Source organism: Rattus norvegicus, chromosome X, assembly GCF_021556685.1.
Source record: "Rattus norvegicus strain SHRSP/BbbUtx chromosome X, alternate assembly SHRSP_T2T, whole genome shotgun sequence".
Lineage (NCBI taxonomy): Eukaryota > Metazoa > Chordata > Mammalia > Rodentia > Muridae > Rattus > Rattus norvegicus.
The window spans coordinates 67115001-67137282 of NC_141554.1; the positions used below are offsets into that span (position 1 = coordinate 67115001).

Here is a 22282-nt window from a genome sequence, read left to right on the forward strand (position 1 = left end):
CACTTTTACCTGTTAGGTCATTTTACCAGACTCAACATGGTAAGTTTTTCTTTCTTTCTTATTGTAAGTTTTATTCTCTTTCCTTCCCTACCTCCCCTGTGTAGGTGAGTGCATGCATGTTTGTGCATGCATGCACCCTTGCCTATGTGTGTTTGTGTGTCTGGATGTGTGTTAGTCTGTGTGTGCGTACACAAGAAGAGCACATACATGAAGTCAGAAGTCAAAAGACACCATTGTGGAATGGGATTTTTCCCTTTCTACCATGTCAGTTCTAGGCTTTCATGCTTGGTATCAAGCACTTTTACCTGTTAGGTCATTTTATCAGACTCAACTTGGTAAGTTTTTCTTTCTTTCCTATTATAATTTTTATTCTCTTTACTTCCTCACCTTCCCTGTGTAGTGAGTGCATGTGTTTGTGTGCGTGTATGCACCCACACTTGTGTGTGTGTATGTGTTCATGTGCGTCTGCATGTCCATCTGAATGTGATCATGAGCATGTGAGTGTGCATGTGTTTGTGCACGTGTGTGTGTTCGTGTGCATCTCTGTGTGAGTGTGTATATGTGTGTTTGTGTTTCTGTGTGTGTGTTTCTGTGTGTGTGTAAAGGAGAAGAGCCCATACTTGAAGTCAGAAGTCAGAAGACACCATTGTGCACTTTTTTTTTTTAGCCCTTCTGCCATGTCTGTTCTGTGGTTTCATGCTTGGTATCAAGCACTTTTACCTGTCAGGTCATTTTACCAGACTAAACTTTGTAAGTTTTTCTTTCTTTTTAACTATAATTTTTATTCTCTTTCCTTCATCACTATTCCTGTGTAGGTGACTGCATGTGTGTGTATGAGTGCATGAACCAGCGTTGTGTGTGCGTTTCGTGTGTGTGTGTGTGTGTGTGTGTGTGTGTGTTTGTGTGTATTTATGGTCTAGTGCATGTCCATGTGCATGTGTTCCTGAGCAAGTTTGTGTGCCTGTTTGTGTGTGCATTTGCTTATGTTCGTGTGTATCTTCGTGTTTGTTTGTATGTGTGTGTGTCTCTGTGTGTGTGTACACTTGAAGAGCACACACATGAAGTCAGAAGTCAGAAGACACCATTGTTGAACTGTTTTTTTTTTTTTTGCCCTTCTACCATGTCAGTTCTGTGGTGTGATGCTTGGTATCAAGCACTTTTACCTGTTAGGTCATTTTGCCAGACTGAACTTTGTACGTTTTATTTTCTTTCTAATGATAATTTTCATTTTCTTTCCTTCCTCACTATTCCTGTGTAGGTGAGTGCATGTGTGTGTATGAGTGCATGTACTGGCGCTGTGTGCGTGTTTTCTGTGTGTGTGTGTGTGTTCATGGTCGTGTGCGTGTGCATGTGCATGTGTTCGTGAGCATGTTCGTGTGCTTGTGTGTGTGTGCATGTCCTTTGGTTCGCGTACATCTTCGTGTTTGTTTGCATGTGTTTGTATGTGTGTGTGTGTGTGTGTTTGTGTGTGTGTGTACAGGAGAAGAGCACACACATGTAGTCAGAAGTCAGAAGACACCATTGTGGAACTGTGTTTTTGCCCTTCTACCATGTCAGTTCTGTGGTTTCATGCTTGGTATCAAGCACTTTTACCTGTTAGGTCATTTTACCAGACTCAACATGGTAAGTTTTTCTTTCTTTCTTATTATAATTTTTATTCTCTTTCCTTCCCCACGTTCCCTCTGTAGGTGAGTGTGTGTGTGTGTGTGTGTGTGTGTGTGTGTGTGTGTGTGTACACGAGAAGAGCACTACATGAAGTCAGAAGTCATAAGACACCATTGTGTAATCGGTTTTCTCCCCTTCTACCACTTCAGTTCTGGGGTTTCATGTTTGGTATCAAGCACTTTTCCTGTTAGGCCATTTTAGGAGACTAAACTTGGTAAGTTTTTCTTTTTTTCTCATTACAAGTTTTATTCTGTTTCCTTCCTCACCTTCCCTGTGTAGGTGAGTGCATGTGTGTTTGTGCATGCATGAACCTGTGCTTGTGTGCGTGTGTGAGCATGTGCATGTGTTCATGTGCATGTTCGTGTGTGGGCACGTGTGTGTGTGTGTGTGTGTGTGTGTGTATGTGTGTGTGTGTGTGTACAGGAGAAGAGCATATACATGAAGTCAGAAGCCAGAAGACTCCATTGTGGCATGGGATTTTTCACTTTCTACCAAGTCAGTCCTGGGTTTTCATTCTTGATATCAAGTACTTTTACCTGTTAGGTCATTTTACCAGACTCAACATGGTAAGTTTTTCTTTCTTTATTATTATAATTTTTATCCTCTTTCTTTCCCCACCCTCCCTGTGTAGGTGAGTGAGTGTGTGTGTGTGTGTGTGTGTGTGTGTGTGTGTGTACACGAGAAGAGCACTACATGAAGTCAGTAGTCATAGACACCTTTGTGGAATCGGTTTTCTCCCCTTCTACCACTTTAGTTATGGGGTTTCATGTTTGGTATCAAGCACTTTTCCTGTTAGATCATTTTACCAGACTCAACTTGGTAAGGTTCTCTTTTCTTTCTTATTATAATTTTTATTCTCTTTCCCTCCTCACTTTCCCTTTGTAGGTGAGTGCGTGTGTGTGTGTGTGTGTGTGTGTGTGTGTGTGTGCTTGTGCATGTGCGTGTGCATGTGGTTGTGCATATGTATGTGCATGTGTGTGATCCTGTGTTTGTGTCATGTGCACGTGTTTCTGTTCATGTGTCTGCTGTACTCTCACAGGCCAGAAAAGGCATTGGATCTTCTCAGGCTCGTGGTACAAATTGTTGGGAACTGTTTGATTTAGGTGCTGGAAACTGAATACGGGTCTTTGAAATTATAGCAAACAATCTTTGAGCCATCTCTCTGGGCCCCCAAATGTTAAAGTTATGTTATATGCATTTTATCACAATTTTTAAAGTATGATTCTTTTTCATTGGAGGTTAGGAAAATGTTTTTTTGTTTGAATTTTCAACATCTATATATAAACTCCTTACTTGCATGTAATCTTGCACTGTGACAACATCCATACGATCGGCTATTTTGAACTTCTGGAAAAAATACTCATCTTGCATAATTTGTTGATAAAATTTCCTTTCCCCCATTATCTTATAAGCATCAGCCACTGCCTATAAAGAAAGATTTTAAAAATAATATATTTTCAATTAATGGCACATATTTTGTATATTTTCTGACAAATATAGCAAAAATTGTTCCTGTCTTTTACTATCTTGCTAGTAACACAAAGGAAATCATATAGCTGTTTTTATATGGGGAAGGAGTTAAGGTCTCACTCTGTACCCTAGGTTGGCCAGCAACTTAGTAAGCCTCTTACATCAGCTCTAAATATTGGGGCATGAACCACCATGCCCAGTTATGGATGAATTTATTTTGAGACAGTGTCTCATGTAACCCAGGCTGGCCTCAAACTTGCTTTGAAGTTAAGAATGAACTTAAGTTTCTTACCTCCTTGTTTCTACCTTCCAAGTGCTGGGACTATAGGCATGGACTTCTGTGTTTGGATTATGTAGGGATTTTTAAACCATTTCATATTTGTTCCTATAGCCATTGATGCATAGTTTTAAAATATAACTACAGGTACAGTAGAGTCTACAGTTGTCAAGGGACCATAGTTTATTTACAACCATCTGTCACTCCAGTTCCAAGGGAATCTGATATCCTTTTCTGGCCTCTTTGGGCACTGCACCCATGTGGTGCACAGAGACATGCAGGCAATACATCAGTACAACACAAAAAAGTTTTTAAAATTAAAGAATATTTTTATATTTGATTATGTGTATATGTATATGAATTTGTGTATATGCCCAAGGAGGCAAGAGAAGGGTGTCAGATCTCCTGGAGTTGGTGTTACAGTCAATTATAAGCTGCCTGATGTGGGTGCTGGGAACCAAACTAGAGTCCTCCTGATGGTGTCAGGTCCCCCTGGAACTGGAGTTATAGACAGTTGTGAGCCACCATATGGATGCTGGGAATTGAACCTGGGTCTGTTGGCAGAGAAGTCAGTGCTCTCAATTGCTATTGAGAGGGTGCCCTAGAAACTAGAATAAAAGGTTTCTGGAACCAACACTCTTTTCTGTTCATTAACTCATGGCTTCCAAATGTGGATGTGTCAAGTTGCATACACTTTCCTTTCCTTTAGACTTCATCTTCAGTAGCCAAAGGAAAGCAAATAAAGGATTTCTCCTTCTTTCGAAACTGTCAACAGTTTACAATCAAAAGAGTTTGTCTGAGAGACCAATGAGAGAAAAACCACAGAAAACAGAGGCTTCAATTCTCTGTCTTGGCTCTCATCATACAGACCCCTCCCACGTTTATCTATGCTTCTGATGATAGCTGTGCTGAATTGTCTAACACCTATTTATAATATGTATCTGTGCTTCTGGACACAAAGGGTCTGCTTATGTGGAGGGAGGCTGGCAAAGAAGAAAATTCAAATCTTTTTCTATTCCAGGTCAATCCTTACCCTATGTACCTCAGAATGTGCTATTTGCAAAAGTGTGGATCCGTGTTATCACTGAGGAGGCCATAATAGATTGCTCGAGCAGGATCAAAACCCAGAGCTTCTGTTCTTTTTATTTAAACACAATAGGTTGCCTTCACATACTTTCTTCTCTAATTCTCATTTTTATTATCTAGAATAGTCCTTTTAAGTTTTGATTTGAATTCCAAAGCTCTGGCGATGTCCATGGAAAATGAAATGGGAAAATATTTCAATGGTCATATTTTATTATTAGTACACTGAAGTGAACTGTTTAATGAAAATATGAGCTTTCCCATGGGTGGATTATTTTTACTTTTCATCTCACCAATTTCTTTGCACACTATGCACCCAAAGAAAAGATGACATTGGTGCATCTCTCTGTTATTGTTTATTATAATGTCCTGTGGCTTTTTATTGCTTCAGTTGTATTGATTCTACTCTAGTCCAGTGGCTAAAAAAACCATGCCTATAAGCACAGGACAAACTCTCTGCATGTTTTTGAGAGAATATTAGTAAGTTTTCTATTTCCATGAAATCATGACCAAAAGCAACTTATGAAAGAGTTTATTCTGGCTTACAGCTCCCAAAGGTGAGTCCATAATAGAAAGGGGGGGCAGCAGGTGGCCAGACCAGGAAGCTAAGAGACAACATCTCCAAAAAGCTCATTAAATGCTGGATTGTTTCAGCCTTGAAATTGACGCAGTATGGCAGAAACAGATCAGCATTCAAATCTCATTTATGTGCCTCCAAGTCTCTTCAAATTCTAGCTTTGTCACAGACGAAGTGGGAATAGTATTTCTCATTATAGTGAAGAGGAAGGGCCATGGGAGTGACCATGTATAGTGAGTGTTGTCCCTGACCTCAGGAGTGGTTGAGAACATGGACTTTGGCCTTAGTTGTAAGGTTTTAAACTAGTTACTTGGTCTTTTATTTTTTGAATGTGTGATTTAAGTTTTCATTATTAGGCATTATGGCATTTTTAGATATATATGTTTTCCTTCTACCCCCAATGATCCCCATTCTGCTTCCCCATTAGTCTCCTTTCTGTTTTCATACACAGAATAGTTTTATGGGAATTATGTGAAATAATGCACATTGGCGATTATAGCTGATAGAAACAGATCAAGTAGAGCCAGAGGGGCTGGGGAGATGGCTCAATTGGTAAGGTGCTTGCTGCATAAGCATGAGGACCCAAGTTCTGATCATCAATACCCACATAGGAACTGGGCATTGTAGCACATCTGAAACCCCAGTACTGTAAGACAGAGATGGATGGATCCCTGAATCTTACTAGCTAACCAGATTAGTTAAGTTGGTGGACCCAGGTTCAGGGAGATCCTGTTTCAAAAATCAAGCTGGGAATGAATGAGGAATTCAACCCCCAGCTTTTGTACTCCCCCATCCCAAAGTGATCAAGTAGGACTGCAATATAGCAAAGTGACAGAGTGCTTGCCTTGTGTGAACGAAGCCCTGGCTTTGATCCACAGAACTTACCGTACAAATCAGGCATGGTGGCGTACATCAGAAGCCCAAGACCAGCTGCATAATGAGTTCAAGGCTGGCCTAGTATATATGAGGCTTGTGACAGAGAGAGGGAAGAGAACACGAGGGGTAAGAAGGGGGAGACAGAGAGACAGAGTAATTAAACAACAAGGGTGGCTATTGCTATGTTTTTCTTATATGAATGAAGTTTAAAAGGATAGGAATTTTTCAGTGTAAAATAACAGTTGCTGGATGTCAACAGTGCAGGCTTGTCAGTTGGATCCATAGGATCCTTTTGTAGCCTGTAAGTGTAATACATCTCCTTTAAACATTATTATCATGCAGGCACATTAACTGTCAGACATGAAAATAAATGATGTCCATTACCCAGTGGTGCTCCAGGCCACAGAGTTGGAGGCTTTATAGGAAAGTCCTTACAAATGATATGGTGTCAAAGATCACCTGAGGGGTTGCTAAAATGTAGATGCTGGGCCAGGAGGTCTGAAGTAGCACCATCGCTTCTGTATTTCTTTAAAAAATATTTATTTTTATTCTTTGTGTGTGCATGTGTGCATATGCCTGCAGGTGCCTGAGGAGGCCAGAGAGGACACACGATCCCCTGAAGCTGGAGTTACAAGTTTTTGTGAACCACCTGATAGGGTGTTGACAACCAACCTTCTGTCCTCTGCAAGAGTAGTGCACACTTTTGATTGTTCAGCTATCTCTCCACCAGTCCCTAGGTTCTGAATTTTTAAATGGCCCAGTGGATGCCAATGTGTAGGCTGCACACACTTTGTGTAGCAAGGCCTTGGTAAATTTTCTGGTGGACCAACAGTAAGGACAATTCTCTTGCAAAGTATCAATGCTGAGGAAGTAGATGGTCAAAATGGAAAATGAAATGAGAACACACAGACACAGACACAGACATAGACACAGACACAGACACAGGCACAGGCACAGAAACAGATAGATAACAGATACACATACATACACATCATTATTCTATTACACCAAAACAATGGTTCTCAACTTGTAGGGCATGATTCCTTTAGGGCTTGAATGACCATTTCACAGGTGTAACCCAAGACCACCAGAACATTACAGTTTATAATAGTAGCAAAATTACACTTAGGAAGTAGCAATGAAAACGTTATGGTTGGGTCACCACAACATGAGGAACTGCATTAAAGTGTCACAGCATTAGGAAGGCCAGGAAACACTGCTGTAGAACCATTTGACCTGCCTTGGCACCTTTGGAGAAAATATTGGTTATATAAAGATGTATTTCTATTTTTTTCCTGGTAGATTCTACATCTCTTTATGCCACCATTATACTGCTTTAATTCCTGTAGCTTTATAAGTCTTGAAATTGGGTAGTGTAAATTGTCTAACTTTCTGTTTATTTCCTCCCCTTTCACTTGCTTTTGGGGGGGGGGACAAGAGAAATACAGCTGGAGAATGATAAGGAATTGCAACAAGAAAATGGAAATATGGAGGGGAATGATGGAGCAAATATGTGTTAAATTCCTCCTTCTTTATACATGGAATCAGAGGGGCTGGAGAGATGGCTCAGCAGTTATGAATATTAGCTGCTCCTCCAGGGAACCTGAGTTCAATTCCCATCACCCATCTGGTAGCTCACGATGACTGTCTGCAATTCCAGTTCCCGGGGATCCATGCCCTCTCCTGGCCTCCTCAGGCACCAGGCATGCATGCATATGGTGCACAGGCATGCAGGGAAAAACATCCATTCCATACACATAAGAATATTTTCAAAGATAAGTAAACTTAGACTAAACATCTGAACAAACTGAAACTCACCTAACAAATGAGGGGCTGGAAAGATGGCTCAGCAGTTAAGAGCACTGACTTCCCTTACCAAGTGTATGTGTTCTGTTCCCAGCACTCATGCAATGATTTGCTTCTGTTTCTAATTCCAGCTCCAGGGGATCTGACACCCTCCTCTGACTGACTCCAGCACCAGATACACTTGTGGTGTACAGACATACATGCAGGCAAAACACCCATATGCATAATAAAATAATAGAGACAAACTTAGGGCTAGGCATGTAGCTCAATCGGTACAGTGCTTACCTAGTGTACATGAAGCCCTGAGTTCGATCCCCATAAACCACATGTGTCCACACACCTGTAATCCTAGCACTCTGGAGGTGGACGCAGGACAATCAGACGTTCAAGAAGAGTTAGGTGTAGTGGTGGGTGCCTTTAGTCCCAGAGCTCTGGAGGGAGAGGCAGGTATCTCTGGGAGTTCAAGGCCAGCCTGGTCTACTTCGTGAGATCCAGGACATTCAGGGCTGCACAGAGAGACCATCCCAAACAAACAAACAAACAAACAGACCAAAACAAAACAGAAATAGGTAAACAGAAAAGTTGGACCAGTTTGTTGAAGAAACTTTTATTCAAAGATCAAAAATGTAAACTCAGACTGAGAAAGATCCCACCACCATTGCACATTTTCTTTCAACTATGAATTTACATATTAGTCAAATTTGTTTTGAAAAGGAATGACAGGGACGAGGGCCAGTCCAAACTGTTCTCTTCAAGTTGAGTATGTTCTGTTCATTTAAAGAACATTCTAGTGTCCACTGAAAAAGGCTGAATAGCTTGATAACATCTTAATAAGAACAAACGGAATTATAAAATCTCATTTCATGGGGAAAATGAAGGCCACAGAATGAACTGTTAGGGCTATTTCATGGGAGTGGCAGCTGTACCTCATTAGGGAAAGGCATCAAGGTACAGTTCCTTTTTTCTTTGGTATAATTTCTAGAACTTTATCAACACTGAAACATATTTTTAAAATGTATTTACAAGTCAGTAGAGAAGAACATCTCTAAGTGCAAAAGAACTTTCTTCACGATGGCTCTTACCCACGAGAGAGCACCCTTCTGTGAAGATGTAGGTCGTAGAAATCATTCGGACTTTCCACTAATGGAGGTAATTGAATGCAAAACAGGATAATTCCTGTTTTGTACTTAATGTGTGAATAAAAGCAAGCACACGTATGTGCCAACTCAAATTCTCACAGACTTCACATTAAACTCCTTAACGTTTCACTCCAGTAAGCTCCACTTAAAGTACAGTTTATTTGATCTGAACAGTAAGTATCTGTCTGCTGGGCTGCTGATAGTATCTCGTCTCTTCACAGGCCTCTCTGTCCACAGGACCCGGTTCAACTGGCTCAGTCAGCTCTCCTCTGAACTCCACCCCTCTACCCAACAGTCTCCCAGAAGTCCCCCTGAGGCAGTCTCTGTTTTCATGTGGACTTCTCTTTTATTCTCTTCAGAGAAGGAGCCTGGAATGCTACTTACGAGGGACCCAGAAAGACAGACCTCCAGAGTGCTTCAGGGAGAGTGAAATCTTAAGAGGAGATATTTTCTTCTCAGTAATCTGGAATGAGGAAGTTTCCAAGATCTTGGAGCTCCAGTAGTCGTTTCTCAATCTAGTGAAGACCATTCGGAGGGGCTGCACTGGAACGTGGCTGCTCAGTGAATGATGAGACTCGGCATGAGGCTGGGTGAAATTCAGGCGAGCTCTGTTGTGTGGAGGCTGTTGTTCAACATTGGCCCCTTCAGGTAATCCTTTTGGTTCAACTCCACTGGTACTAGAACATGGCACAGGCTGGGAAGGCTCTAACATAGGCCTTTTGGTGCTCTTCTTGGGTGTTTGGTAGGAGCTTAGTCGAAATTTCTTTGTAGAATTTGGGATAATCTGGGTGCAGATGTAGAAATTTCTCTTACTGGTTGCCTTGAAGCTGAGTTTAGTTTCCTGGTTATCTGTATGCTCTGCAGAAGACAGGTGGGAATGTTTATCTTCAACAGAGTGCTGGGTTAGTGACTGAGTATTAAACATGTGGCCCACTTCCTGCACTTGGAAGGCAGCCTCTGGGACTTGATGGATGTGATTCTCCATGCTTTGGTCTGATGGCTTCTCACTGACAGCTGGGTCCTCATCACTGTGGCCAAATGCTGTTTTTGGCACTCTAGGGACATCCAAGGTCTGAAAATGTTCTTCCTCAAGAGGCACGACAATATTAGCATCTTCTGTGGAAGGTGTTGTATGGCACACAGGTTGGCCATCAGATTTCTCATCTCCTGGCACACTAGCCTGAGTATGGCTCAGAGACATTTTCCTGCTTATATGGATGAATGATGGTCTGCTCGGGCGCCTCAGATAGTCACCAGAATGCGTTGTATCCTTCCAACTCTGTGGCTTCTTCTCTGGGGGTTTCTTGGGAAATCTGAGCAAGAGAGCCTTCTTCCTCTTCTCTAGTCTTTCTCTTTCTTCTCTCTCTCTTTCTGTCTCATTCGCTGGCTCAAGACTCTGGGGATTCTGCGGCTTCTTCTGAGGGTCCCGGTTCTCCTTTTCCTTCTTTACTCCCAAGGGTAGTGGTGCCTTGGCCCCATCCCAACACTTGATAGGACACTTTCTGCTTCTTACAGTGTGCCCAAAGGCCCCACAGTCTCTGCATTTCACCCTGGGATTCTCTTCTGGTGGAGGACGTCTCTGACCAGCTGCTTCTCTCCGGTTCTGTAAATTCTGATTTTCCATGTTTGTGTCAAAGGAAGTGTCCAAAAGAGGAGCTATGTGTTAAGTTGGGGTGTCCGAAGCTCCAGCTGTTGTCCTTCTGTTTGTTAGCAGGTTCTCAGACACATGGATGGAGACACCACAAGACAAGTGATGAAGCTTTCAGGATGCTGGAGAAAAGGGAAGTCACATTTTCTTTTTTTATATCACTGGGCTATTTTCTCCCCCTCTAACAGTTACTTCATAAACAAAAATTAATGTATTTTACAATGTTCTGATGAGTTTTAATGTATAAAGAGTGTTTTCTAGCGACTTCTTTCTGAACTTTTCATTTTCTTAAAGTCTAAGCACATTAGGGATGATGGAACTAACCCAGGAGAATCTCGGTTCCCGAAAAGTCTGATTATATAATTTTAGAATAGAAACAATAGATGGTATTTTATAGAACCAACCTCAGTTTATTCTGAAAGTGAATATGATAATGATATTAATTTATCCCTCAAGAAGAAGATGAAAATATACTTCTCAAGCTGGGCATGGTGGGACACACCTTTATAATCCCAGCAATTAGGAGCCAGAAGCAGGCAGATCTCTGAGTTGGAGGCCAGCCTGGTCTAAAGAGCAAGTTACAGGGCAGCCAGAGCTACACAGAGAAACCCTGTTTCAATAACCAATACATATTTCTCCATCTGATTCCAATTTTTGTAATAGGTGAATAGTAATGGTTTTGAAACCCCGTACCATACATAGTGCATGATGAGAACCTGTAGCCTATTTGCTACATTTGTGTAGTGGAGTTTATTTTTCTCTGATATTGCTTCAAAACCAAAAGCAAAGCAGCCCCAGTTACTTTTCTAATAATCTTCAGAGACTAAATGCTGCACTTGCCGGATCGAATCAGAAGTTGCCAGCCTGCGCAGTCTTCTCTCAAGAACACACTTAGGATTTCTGATAGCTCATGCTTTTTGTGTAACATGCTTATCAAAGGTTATTTTTCTTTTGCATTGCTTAGGATTGGATGTATGGCACAGCATATACTACACAAATGCTCTACCACAAAGTTACAGTAGTAGCCTGGAATAATGTCCCTATTAATGGCTAACATGACGATATCCACCTTTTAAACCCTATTCTACTCAGAGCAAGGGCCAAAGGATTAAAACCTCTTCTGTAGATCTTTGCTGTCAACAGTAGAGACAGCAGTTTGACAAGCTTCCCAGTTAATTCATGTGCTAGACACAGTTATTATGGCAAGGATTTCTGAACCATCAAGATACTATGAGAACTCCTGTCAGAAAGAACTATATGAAAGGTCTCTCCCTCCTCCCCAGCTCTGCTTTCTTTCAGGAAGGGCTCTACCATGTAGCTTAGAGCAATGGAGCTTCCTGTCACAGTGTGGGGATTACAGAGTTGTGCCACCACGCTCAGCTTAAAAGTACATTTTCAGTACCAATACCCAGCACGTATTTTCTAAGTATCTTACAGAATCAGAGGAGAAACAAAATCCTATTGAAACAAATAAAATTGCACCCAACATTTTGCAGAATGTAAATTTTTAACATAAAGAAAATTGAGAGGGTGTGTGTGTGTGTGTGTGTGTGTGTGTGTGTGTGTAGCCTCATATAAGTAATAAACTTCGAATTTAGTTTAGTGGAGACACTTTGAAGCATGGTGCTTAGGAAAAAGTTACCTGTTTGATGGGCTGACTACTGACAAGATAATACAGCCTATATACTTGGAATGCACTTTACATACTACATAGACGTTAAGAAGCAGTAACAGAGAACATACGTCATGAAGCATCACCTTACTTGACGGCTTTAGTAAATTTTTCCCGCTGAAATACTTGTAACTGTGGGTATCACCTTTAAAAAAAATTTTAAACACGATGCAAGGTGGAAACGTTTCACCAGTCAATCTGAAAGAAAGATTAAAAAAAATGTTATGCGGTATCAACTGTGGTATCCCATTGCTTCTTCCTCACGTACTTAATACAGTTGCATTACAACTGTATTTTGTAATACAACTGTATTAAGTACATGTATTTTTCAAATACAGGGCATAGAAAGAAATATAAAGATCTAGCAAAGAAATAGATCCCAAGGTGAAAGTCACGACTATTCTCATACTTATGAACAAAATGGGGGTGAGACCTCATGGCAACTTAGCCCTTTTATATAACAGGTGTAAGTAAAACACTTACTTTTTAAAGTTTGTCCTGAGAAATAATCAGAATTTTAAAACTTAGTTCTATTATTTCTCCTGTGAAATAAATTAGCATAGTCACATTACCTGAATCTGACTTTACACTTCATGCTAGGATCTTTCAAAAGTGCAGCCTCTACGGGGCTTACTTTCTTCAGTAGTTCATGTGCCACACAATATTCCTGAAATAAATGATGGCACTGTAAACTGCTCACGGATTATAGGAATGGAGGCAGAGTGAACAGTACAGTGGGCTCGGGGCACCTATATATAAGTTTATCTGTGTCTCCCACTAGATTCTAAGTACCATGAAGGTAGAGACATCTTTATTCTGTATGTAGCTCTAGCATCTAATACAGTACCTGAAACACACATGAAACTTAACAAGTGTTTAATGTTGAATAAATATGGGGATACTAATGGTATTAAGCAACTAGCTTTTAAGCATATTTTATTTACCATGTAGTATGGTGGTATCATATATATAATATAATATATATATATATCCTCATTTATTCATAACAACAACACAATTAGAATAGTATCAGTCTCATTTTATAAATGAGGAAGAGCTGGATCTCAAACTTAAACTTGTTTAACTCCAAAATTTCCATTCTTTTCCTTAAATGACCTTATTCAGTTTTATGCCTGTAATAATTCTATAAAATATACAATGATGGGACTTTTAATAAGATAAAGCATTTTAATGTGAAGTATTTAATTTGAAGCATCGAAATAAAGATGTAAAAATAACTAATTCATTTATTTACTAAGAGCCTAAAATTATGAGGAAAGTAGTAACATGATAATTACAAATTAGTTTTGTATGATAACACAAATAGGTATGTGAGTAAGATGGTGACAAAAGTATATATATTGCTCAGACTTTTTCAGGACTGCCAACATTCCTTTAATGTAACTCTTCTGATAGTAGGATAGTTTCCAGAGGGGTTTTTGTTTTTGTTTTTGTTTGGTTTTGTATGTTGTTTGTACTTAAATAGGATTATATTTCTTATACTGTTCTGACTTGCCCTTTTCACTAACAAGGTATATTAGTTGTCCTTCTGTTGCAGAATATTGTTAATATTTCAAGCTTCAAACATAAAGACAGAGGCATTTACTTATGTTTATGAATCGAGGCTATAATGGAATGGTATTGTAGAAGCACTCTTAGAAGGAAACTGCTGGGCTGGAGAGCTGCTCAGTGGTTAAAAGCATGTCTGTCAAGTGCAAGGCCCTGGGTTCGGTCCCCAGCTCCGAAAAAAAAAAAAAAAAAAAAAAGAAAAAGAAAGCATGTCTGTCTTTGGCAGAGGACCTTAGTTTGCTTCCCAGCATCCTCATGGTGGCTCACAATTGCTCACAACTTCACTTCTAGGGGAGCTGATGTTCTCTTCTGCACTTGGCAGGCTCTTGTACACACAGTGTGCACATAAACTCACTTAGGCTCACACAAATACACATAATAACTAACTAACTAACTAACTAACTAACTAAATAAATAAATAAATTTAAAAAGTGCAACTGCTGGGTAAAAGCAAAGTACATTTTTAAGTTCAGGGATTTTTTTTTTTTGGTAGTGTTGGGGATCAAACCCAGGGCCTTACATGTGTTGAATACACTTTCTACCACTGAGCTAAACCTCCAGTTCTTAATCTAGAGGGTTTTTTAGAAGATCACTATTTCCTATATTCTGTTTTTTTTTGTTTTTGTTTTTGTTTTTTCTGGAGCTGGGGACCGAACCCAGGGCCTTGCACTTGCTAGGCAAGTGCTCTACCACTGAGCTAAATCCCCAACCCTATTTACTATATTCAAATAAGGAAACAAATTTAATTTCAGAAAAATCGTTAGTGCTCCTCTACATTAAAAATAACCCAGAGGGCTGGAGAGATGGTCTAGCAGTTCATCGTACTGATGGATCCTCCAGAGGACCCAGGTGGGATTCCTAGAACCCACATTACAACTGCCTCTCACTCCAGGCTCAGGGGAGCCAATGTCCTTTTCAGGTCTCTACAGGCCTTGTATGACATGGTGCTGAGATACACATGAAGGCAAAACATCCATACAAATAAAATAAATATAAAATAAGAGACCAGAAATATTCATTTGAGATTATCAAAATAAGCAGTTTTAGAACTTTACATAATATTACTATATCTAAGTCACAGATAAAGAGAATTATCTATTTTATCTTTAATTAACAGGTCTTTTAACTAGTTAAGGAATAACCTCCGTCAGAGGGAAAAAATACATACCGCTGCACAAACTGTATGTTTTAGGAGTTTAAACAATGTTTTGTCCACATAAATGAACCAGGCTTTCTGTATTTTTGCTGCTGAAATCTCTCTATTACTTTTAAGAGGAAAAAGAGGTTAGTTATTTATGAAGTAGTTTTTCCTGAAATTCTACACAACTCTCGATTTTTGCATCCTGTTACATTTCCCCATTACTAAGACTGACCTAATGAGGAACATATAGGTGGAGGAATTGGAACTAGTCCTTTGTGGTCTCTAATCAGAATGAGAATATGGAATAATTAATATTTCCCTTGGGATGAAAAAAACACCCAAAAGTTTATTAAGACCCATACTTAATTTAAGCTCGGCTTGGTGGCACATTCTTTTTTTTTTTTTTTTTCCGGAGCTGGGGACTGAACCCAGGGCCTTACGCTTGCTAGGCAAGCGCTCTACCACTGAGCTAAATCCCCAACCCCTGGCACATTCTTAAATGATCCCAGCACTTAGCATGTAGAGGTAGGAGAATGAAGAGTTCAAGACCACCTTGACTACACAGTGACTTTGGGCTGAGGGTGTATGGTCCTGGTCTGTGTAAGATACATACACATATTTTCATTCTTACATATGCTCACTCCCTCCCTCCCTCTTCCTCAACCCCCACCCCCGGTCTCCTGCCTCTGAGGTTACAGTGTCTCATGTAACCTCTACTGGCTTTAAAGAGCTGAATATGCAGCCGAGGATGACCTTAAACTTCTGATCCTCCTGCCTCTAACTTTTTAGTGCTGGGATTATACCATGCCTGCTTTTATGTGTGATAGGAATTGAACCAAAGATTTTGTACATACTAGGTAACAACTCTACTAAGAGTATCCATAGTCAGAGATTCTAGGATTTGACTCCTACTGCTTGGGGTTGGAGTGGGAGAGGAGAAGAAAGAGAGGTAAGGGAGGAAGAAGGAGGACAGAAGGGAAAGGGAGGGAAAGAGAGAATATGGATAAATAGAAGGTGTGAAAAGGTAATTTTACCTTCTCAAAACATTTGAGGAGGGGGGGAGGAGAGATGGCTCAGCAGTTAAGAGGTCCTGAGTTTAATTCCCAGCAACCACATGGTGGATCACAACCATCTGTAATGGGATCTGACATCCTCTTCAGGTGTGTCTGAAGACAGCTATAGTGTACTCACATATATAAAATAAATACATCTTTAAAAACGATTATGGGACTGGTGAAATAGCTTTGTGGGTCAAGAATGAGAACCTGAGTTCGACAGCCTGAACGCATATAAAAAGCTGTGTTCAAAACTACTTGTAATCCCTGCACTTGGGAAGTGGAGGTGTGTGGATCCCCAAGGCTCCTTGGCAAGTCAGCCTACCATTTTAGTGAATTCCAGTCCAATGAAGAATCCTCTCTCAAAAAAATAAGGTGAGGGGCTAGGAAGGGGCTCCACTGGCAAAAGCTTAGCATGCAAGCATGAGGAATTGAGTTGGACTTCTAGAGTCCACATAAAAATGCCTGGCATGGTGGCATGTACTTGCAATCTTGGTGCTAAGGAGGTGGAGACAGGAGGATGCCCAGAGTTTGCTGGCCAGCCTAGCCTAACTGGCAAACTCTAGGCCAATGAGACAGCTTGTTTGTCTCAAAGAAGTTGAATGGCCTTCCTGAAGAGGACATCCAAAGTTGTCACATGCATACATACATACATATACACACATTAAAAAAGGGCACTGTGGTGCATGCCTTTAGTCCCAGCACCTAAGAACAGAGGTAGGCAAATCTCTGTCAGTTCCAGGCCAGCCAGGGACACAAAATGAGACACCGTGTCTCAAAAACAAAAAAAACATAAAACAAACAAACAAACAAACAACAACAATACCCTCAAAATAGCCCAAACTACAGGAATAAACCTTTTGAATCTTAGCTGATATCATTTACTATCTGGTTTACCTTTCTGTAAGTTGCTTAACTACTTCTCAGTTGCTTTTTTCACACATTTAAAAAGATTTAAATTTTTTAAAAAATTATGTGTACATGTGTATGAGTGCAGGTTCCAACAGAGGCCAGAAGAGTTGGATCCTATGGAGCTGGAATTACAGGGGGTTGTGAGCTACCTAACATGGGTGCTGAAAACAGACCCAGGTCCTTAGGAAATAGCTCCTAATCACCAAGCCATTTCTCCGGTCCTTCTTTCTCACTTATAATGTCTAAAAATAAAACTGCGTCAGAAGGTTGTAGTATTATCAAGTAGATGTGTTAACATGCTCTATAAATCACAAAATTCTAAAGTCATAATCTTCAACTGGAAGGTAAATTTTAAAAAATACCAAAATTTGGGGACAATCTGCCATGCTCATAGAGAGATAGGAACTTAGCATAACTCTCCTCTGAGAGGCTCTACACAGCAGCTGGCTGATGCAGATGCAGAGACCCACAGCCAGTCACTGGACAGTTTGGAGACTCTTATGGAAGTGTTAGGGAAGGATTTTATAAAGGCCCTGAGGGGATAGGAACCCCACTGGAAGACCAAGAGAGTCAACTAACCTGGACCCTTGGAGGCTCTCAGAGACTGACCCACCAACCAAAGAGCATACATGGGCTAGACCGAGGCCCCTGGCATATATGGAGCAGATGTACAGCTCAGTCTCCATGTGGGTCCCCCCAAAACTGGAGTGGAGGCTGTCCCTAAAGCTGTAGCCTGACTGTGGTATCTGTTCCCCAACAGGGCTGCCTTGCCTGGCCTCAGTGGGAGAGGATGAGCCTAACCCTGCAGAGACTATTCCAGAAGGTAAGGGGAAACTCTGGGTGGGGCCCACTCTCTCAGAGGAGAAGGTGAGGGAGAATGGGAGAAGGGGCTCTAGGATGGGGGGACCGGGAAGGAGGGTGTAACATTTGGGATGTAAATAAAGAAATAAGAAAAAAGAAAAAAATCCCTATATAGATGGAACTTTAAAAAAAACCCATCAATTTTAATTTACACATTAAGAAAACAAACACACAAACAACACAAAAAACAAAACAAATAAACAACGAAGTGGCTAAGTTCTTAATTTGTCTAGTTGTGAAGATACGACAAAAGGCAAAAAGATGGCTTTCTTACTCTTTTCTTGCCTTTATCTTTGCAGCGCGTGCCGAATGTGTCCTGTGGAATTTTTCTGGGAGCTGACTATCTGAATTTGGAGCACCAGAACCTGCTGTATCTGAGGACTTTTTCATTTTCCCTACAGAGAAGTAATCTGAACACACATAACATTAAGCTTTTAAGGTCACAATACCCACATTCTTACATTTTGGACTAGACTCAACTGTCATTTGATTGTTGTGTCAAGTTTTGAACCCCTTTAAGAAGAAAGCACTGTGCTTTTAGTGTTGTTCCCAGTTTTCATCCTTTCCATACTAAAAACACCACGTGGTAAGACAGTGGCTTTCTCCATCACCTCCTAATTGCCACCCCTCCTCGTCTTTTTCCTTCTATTCACTGTACAGCTGAAGCTAACTTATCTTTTTGTGACACAAGGTCTCATGTAGCTGAGGCTGGTCTCAAATTCAGTCCGTAGCAGGCAGTAGCTTTAAGCTAATCCTCCTGCCCCAACAGCCCACGTGTTGTGATTACAGATGTTCACCACCATACCTGGCTCTTGAAGTTAGCTTTTGGAGCAATAATTCAGGGATAGTTATATTCCTTACAGACTCCTTACTGGCAGAGGATATTTTGCTAAGTGGAGAGTTTTTACACATTTTCTAAAGAGCTTTTTTTGGGGGGGGGGTGTCCAGTTTTTACTGAACACTTGTAAGAATGAGCAAATCACTTAACCTCTCCGTGGTTCCGTGCCTCTTTGGGGATGTGAGCAAGCACGTAAGAGATTACTCGATTCTACCTATAACTTTTTACATGCCCGTTTGGATGAGGCTCCCTAAATTCTTAGTCATATCTTCAAAATACCCTTTAAAAGGAAATTGCAGTAACACGTGCCTTCTTTATGCATAAAATAAAAATCTAATAACAATTGGACCTTTGTAGTAAGTAATGAGCGTAAGTGGTAGTTTTAGTTAGCTGCTGTGACTGTAAATGGTAATGAAAATATCGGCTTTCGATTGGGGACACTCGCAAGTACTGCTAATACTGAGGTTTGATGCCTACACCCTACTTAAAAGAAATGCTAAAGTTCAGTTAGAGTTTAGTGAAGGTGAAGTCGTCATCTCCCTCTTTTCCTAGTTCACATACCCCGGCTTACACCCCGCGTACTCGCACATTGGCTTACACCCCGCGTACCCGCACATTAAGCAAGCGCTCTGGCTGTAACTCATCACCACGCTTCCCACTTTTAAGATGTTACCTTACTGATGCAGAGCCTTCCGAGTCGATTCAGTATTTCTCCTTAGGGACTGGAGATGCGGGTGGCTCGGAACGCACAATTCTGTTGAGAAGGGGAAAGAAAAGCCGTCCTTAACATTTGGGAGTTGGTCTGTCCGGAGGCTGAGCCTTAGCGCTTTCTCCTCCCCGATAGCGCTTTCTCCTCCCTGAAACTCGCTAACACCACAAGTCCTGCTTTAAAAAAGCAAAAAGCAAAAAGAACTTTGGCCACGAATCACTAAGTTAAAGCTCAGATACTGCGACACACCTAGTGTCTTCTTACCGAAGCTCTCCAGTTTGTCCCGGACGGACGGCGTGGTCTCGCGCGCGCTCAGCGAATCAAAAAACCCCTAATTTCCTTAAGGACAGGTGTGTCCCTAGCAGTCACTGGGTAAAAGGACAGTGACCTTACACTGAAAAAATCTCCGCATCTTCAGAACCCCCGCCCACAGGGCTCCTTCCACTTTCTGTCGAATGAGGACAGAAATCCAGAAAGAAGTCTGAAACACGCTGTCTTTATCGGACCGGCGAGCGTTCCCTGAGGCTAGCGCTGAGATTTCAAAAGGCAGACTACCTGGAGTTGAATCCTATCTTTAGAGTTTTCGCAACCCTGGACACTCGGCCATGACAATTATGCCCTAGACTTGGGTGGAAGAAATAAAATTGTTGTTAGACCAGTGTTAACGCTTGCTTTTCTTGCAAATAGCTAAATACTGCCATTTTACTTCTCAGGTATTAAACGGACAACTATTTGATTATCAGGTTTACACTTTAGTACTTTAACAAGAAAACAGCCGGTCAGTTTTTCGCAATTAAACGACGTGGTACATTTAAACGTAAAACTTAGAGCAACGTTAAGCACAAGGTAAATTCTTTAAGGGAAAAACCTTTTTTGAGGTAAAGCGATGCTCCGCGGTCAGGTCGATCCGCTGCTTCTCTCTACCAGACTGGTGAAGTCTACGCTCCTCTGTCGGGCGCCACCGCCCGGCTGCCTCAGCTCACGGGATTCCCTTCGCTCGCAGCCGGGAGCCTGATGGAGGAGGCGAGTCCCGGTGCCAAGCGCGGCGAGGAGCCAAAGAACCGCCTTCTCTTTACCACGGCGTGCAGCCGCCCACACCGACCCGCTGCCTTGGGCCGCCTAGCAACAGCCTGCAAGGAGGCAGGACCTACTAGGAGGCGGGGTTTGAATTCGTTAGGTTCCCGCGCGCGCCTCTCGGTTGCTAAGTAACACGACGCGCCATCTAGCGGCGTAAGCTTGAGCTTTTGGCGGGGTAACTTGGCGTCACAGCATCATCTCGTGCCCGCTCGTGGTCAAGGGAATCAGGATCTAACCCGGCCACCGTACTCGCTTTTTTTCTAGTGGGAGGGGCCAGGGGAGGGGTGACCCTGCCCGAGCCGCGGCTGCCAGCGACATGTTCAAGGTGAGAATGTGGAGCTGGGTCACAGCTGTCATTGTCCCCTCTCGGCCTCCAGGAGCCCTTCCCACGTTCCTGTGGCGCCTCTTTAGGAACCAGACTCGGTTCCTCCTGAGGCTTTGCCCACCTCCGGGCTAAGTCCTGGCTCGGCGGCGGTTCATTCAGCGCTTGGTACCAGCACTTGTGAGGCTGTGGTGTGAAACCCTAGATGGTGGGATCGGCCCTTTGAGCTCTCACGTGAATGAAACACTTTGAAAAGTTAAAACGCCTCTATAGTACCCACCTCCTCAGCTAATGCTCCTTTGGGGTCATGGGTAGGATGAGGCCAGGTCTGGGCTTTGCTTGGTAAGATCAAGTTTCAGAACCTGGCCTGTGGGTGGGGGATGGTCAGCTTCGGAGAATGTCAGGGATGCTGGCTTGGGGCGTGTGTGTGTGTGTGGTGTGTGTGTGTGTGTGTGTGTGTGTGTGTGTGTGTGTGTGTGTGTGTGTGTGTGTGTTTGTGCGCGTGCGAGTGTGTGTGCGCGCGCGCGCGTGTGTGTGTGTGTGTGCGCGTGCGAGTGTGCGCGTGTGTGCGTGCATGCGCCTGCATTAGTATGAAGTCGACTCTTCTCCCCTCTTACAGTTTTTTTGAACTGACCTCTGCAAGATGGACATTTACAGTAAAGACTTTCAAAAACCTGTATTTTGGCATAAAATTATTCTTTCTTAAAAGTCAACTATATTTTGTCATAAAAAAAATCACAGGCCGTGCACGCCTTTAATTCCAGCACTCAGGTGGCAGAGGCAGGTGGACCTTCATGAGTTCGAGGCTAGCCTGGTTTACGGTAGCGATTTCCAGGACAACTTGTGTTACATAAAGAGTCTCTGTCTTAAAAAATAATCACAGGCAGCCAGAAATCTACAAAACCAAGTCTCCAAGAAACATAATATTCATAGAATAATGCTAACGGAATCTCAGAATTGTGCTACTCATTTCAAAGTTTTTTGCAACTGCGGTGTTTGAGGCACAACAAGAAGGGGTACAAAAATGAGACCCTGGTTTCTGCCTTCAGTGCTGTAGTATTGCCAGTTTCTAGCTATATGATACTGAGCATGTCACTTAACTCCACATAAATGCCTGTCCCCCCGCCCCCATTGTGAAATTAGGGCAATAAATACTGAGGAGAATTATGTCACTAAACACAGAGGAAGGATGGACATGGAACTCATTGATTTGTTGGCTGAGCAATGTCATCAGAGACCTGGCTGTTCTGGGTTTACTATGGCATTGTCGGCTTTCCTTATGGTTTTAAGATGACTGCCAGTAACAATACTTTCTTATTCACTAGGGGAAGAAGAGAGAATAAAACTTCGAAGCTTGGATTATGTTTTTTCTTCAGGTCTGATTGGACCAGTATGGGTCAGGTGTCTGTCCCTAGCCCTGTAGCAGTTACCAGGGAATGCTGGTCTCTGGTTAGCTTAGGCTGAACAGTATCACTGCTTAAACATAGGGAAAAGGAATGATTTCATGAACACAGTGGGGTTCTTTAGGAAGGAAGAGGTATAATGGAAATTGGATCAGCACTCAACAATGCCCATGTCAGGTATG

The 22282-nt window shown here is 41.9% G+C and overlaps 2 protein-coding genes and 1 long non-coding RNA gene across 6 annotated transcripts in view; 2 read left to right on the plus strand and 1 right to left on the minus strand.

Annotated features, from left to right (window-relative positions):
- Cxhxorf58 (similar to human chromosome X open reading frame 58) overlaps positions 1 to 20481 on the minus strand; it is a 71021-nt gene extending 50540 nt beyond the window's left edge. The window contains 7 exon segments of the mRNA NM_001419756.1: positions 2959 to 3090; positions 12300 to 12411; positions 12786 to 12880; positions 14951 to 15047; positions 18026 to 18161; positions 19263 to 19343; positions 20167 to 20481. Coding sequence (NP_001406685.1) covers positions 2959 to 3090; positions 12300 to 12411; positions 12786 to 12880; positions 14951 to 15047; positions 18026 to 18141 — 552 coding nt within the window. The 5' untranslated portion in view covers positions 18142 to 18161; positions 19263 to 19343; positions 20167 to 20481.
- LOC147998243 (uncharacterized) lies at positions 9069 to 18936 on the plus strand. Its single transcript, XR_015646979.1, has 4 exons — positions 9069 to 9541; positions 10608 to 10678; positions 17651 to 17713; positions 18051 to 18936. It is a non-coding gene; the product is annotated as an uncharacterized LOC147998243 (long non-coding RNA).
- Positions 20482 to 20661: 180 nt separating the features above from the next.
- Positions 20662 to 22282, plus strand: part of Apoo (apolipoprotein O) — a 102296-nt gene continuing 100675 nt past the window's right edge. For 3 of the 4 annotated variants that reach the window (XM_087600336.1, XM_087600337.1, XM_087600335.1), the window contains exons 1-2: positions 20662 to 20700; positions 22023 to 22277. Coding sequence is in view for 1 of the 4 variants with exons in the window: in NM_001199178.1 (NP_001186107.1) it covers positions 20692 to 20700 (9 nt within the window). In the remaining 3 variants the exon portion in view is untranslated. 4 annotated transcript variants of the gene reach the window in all.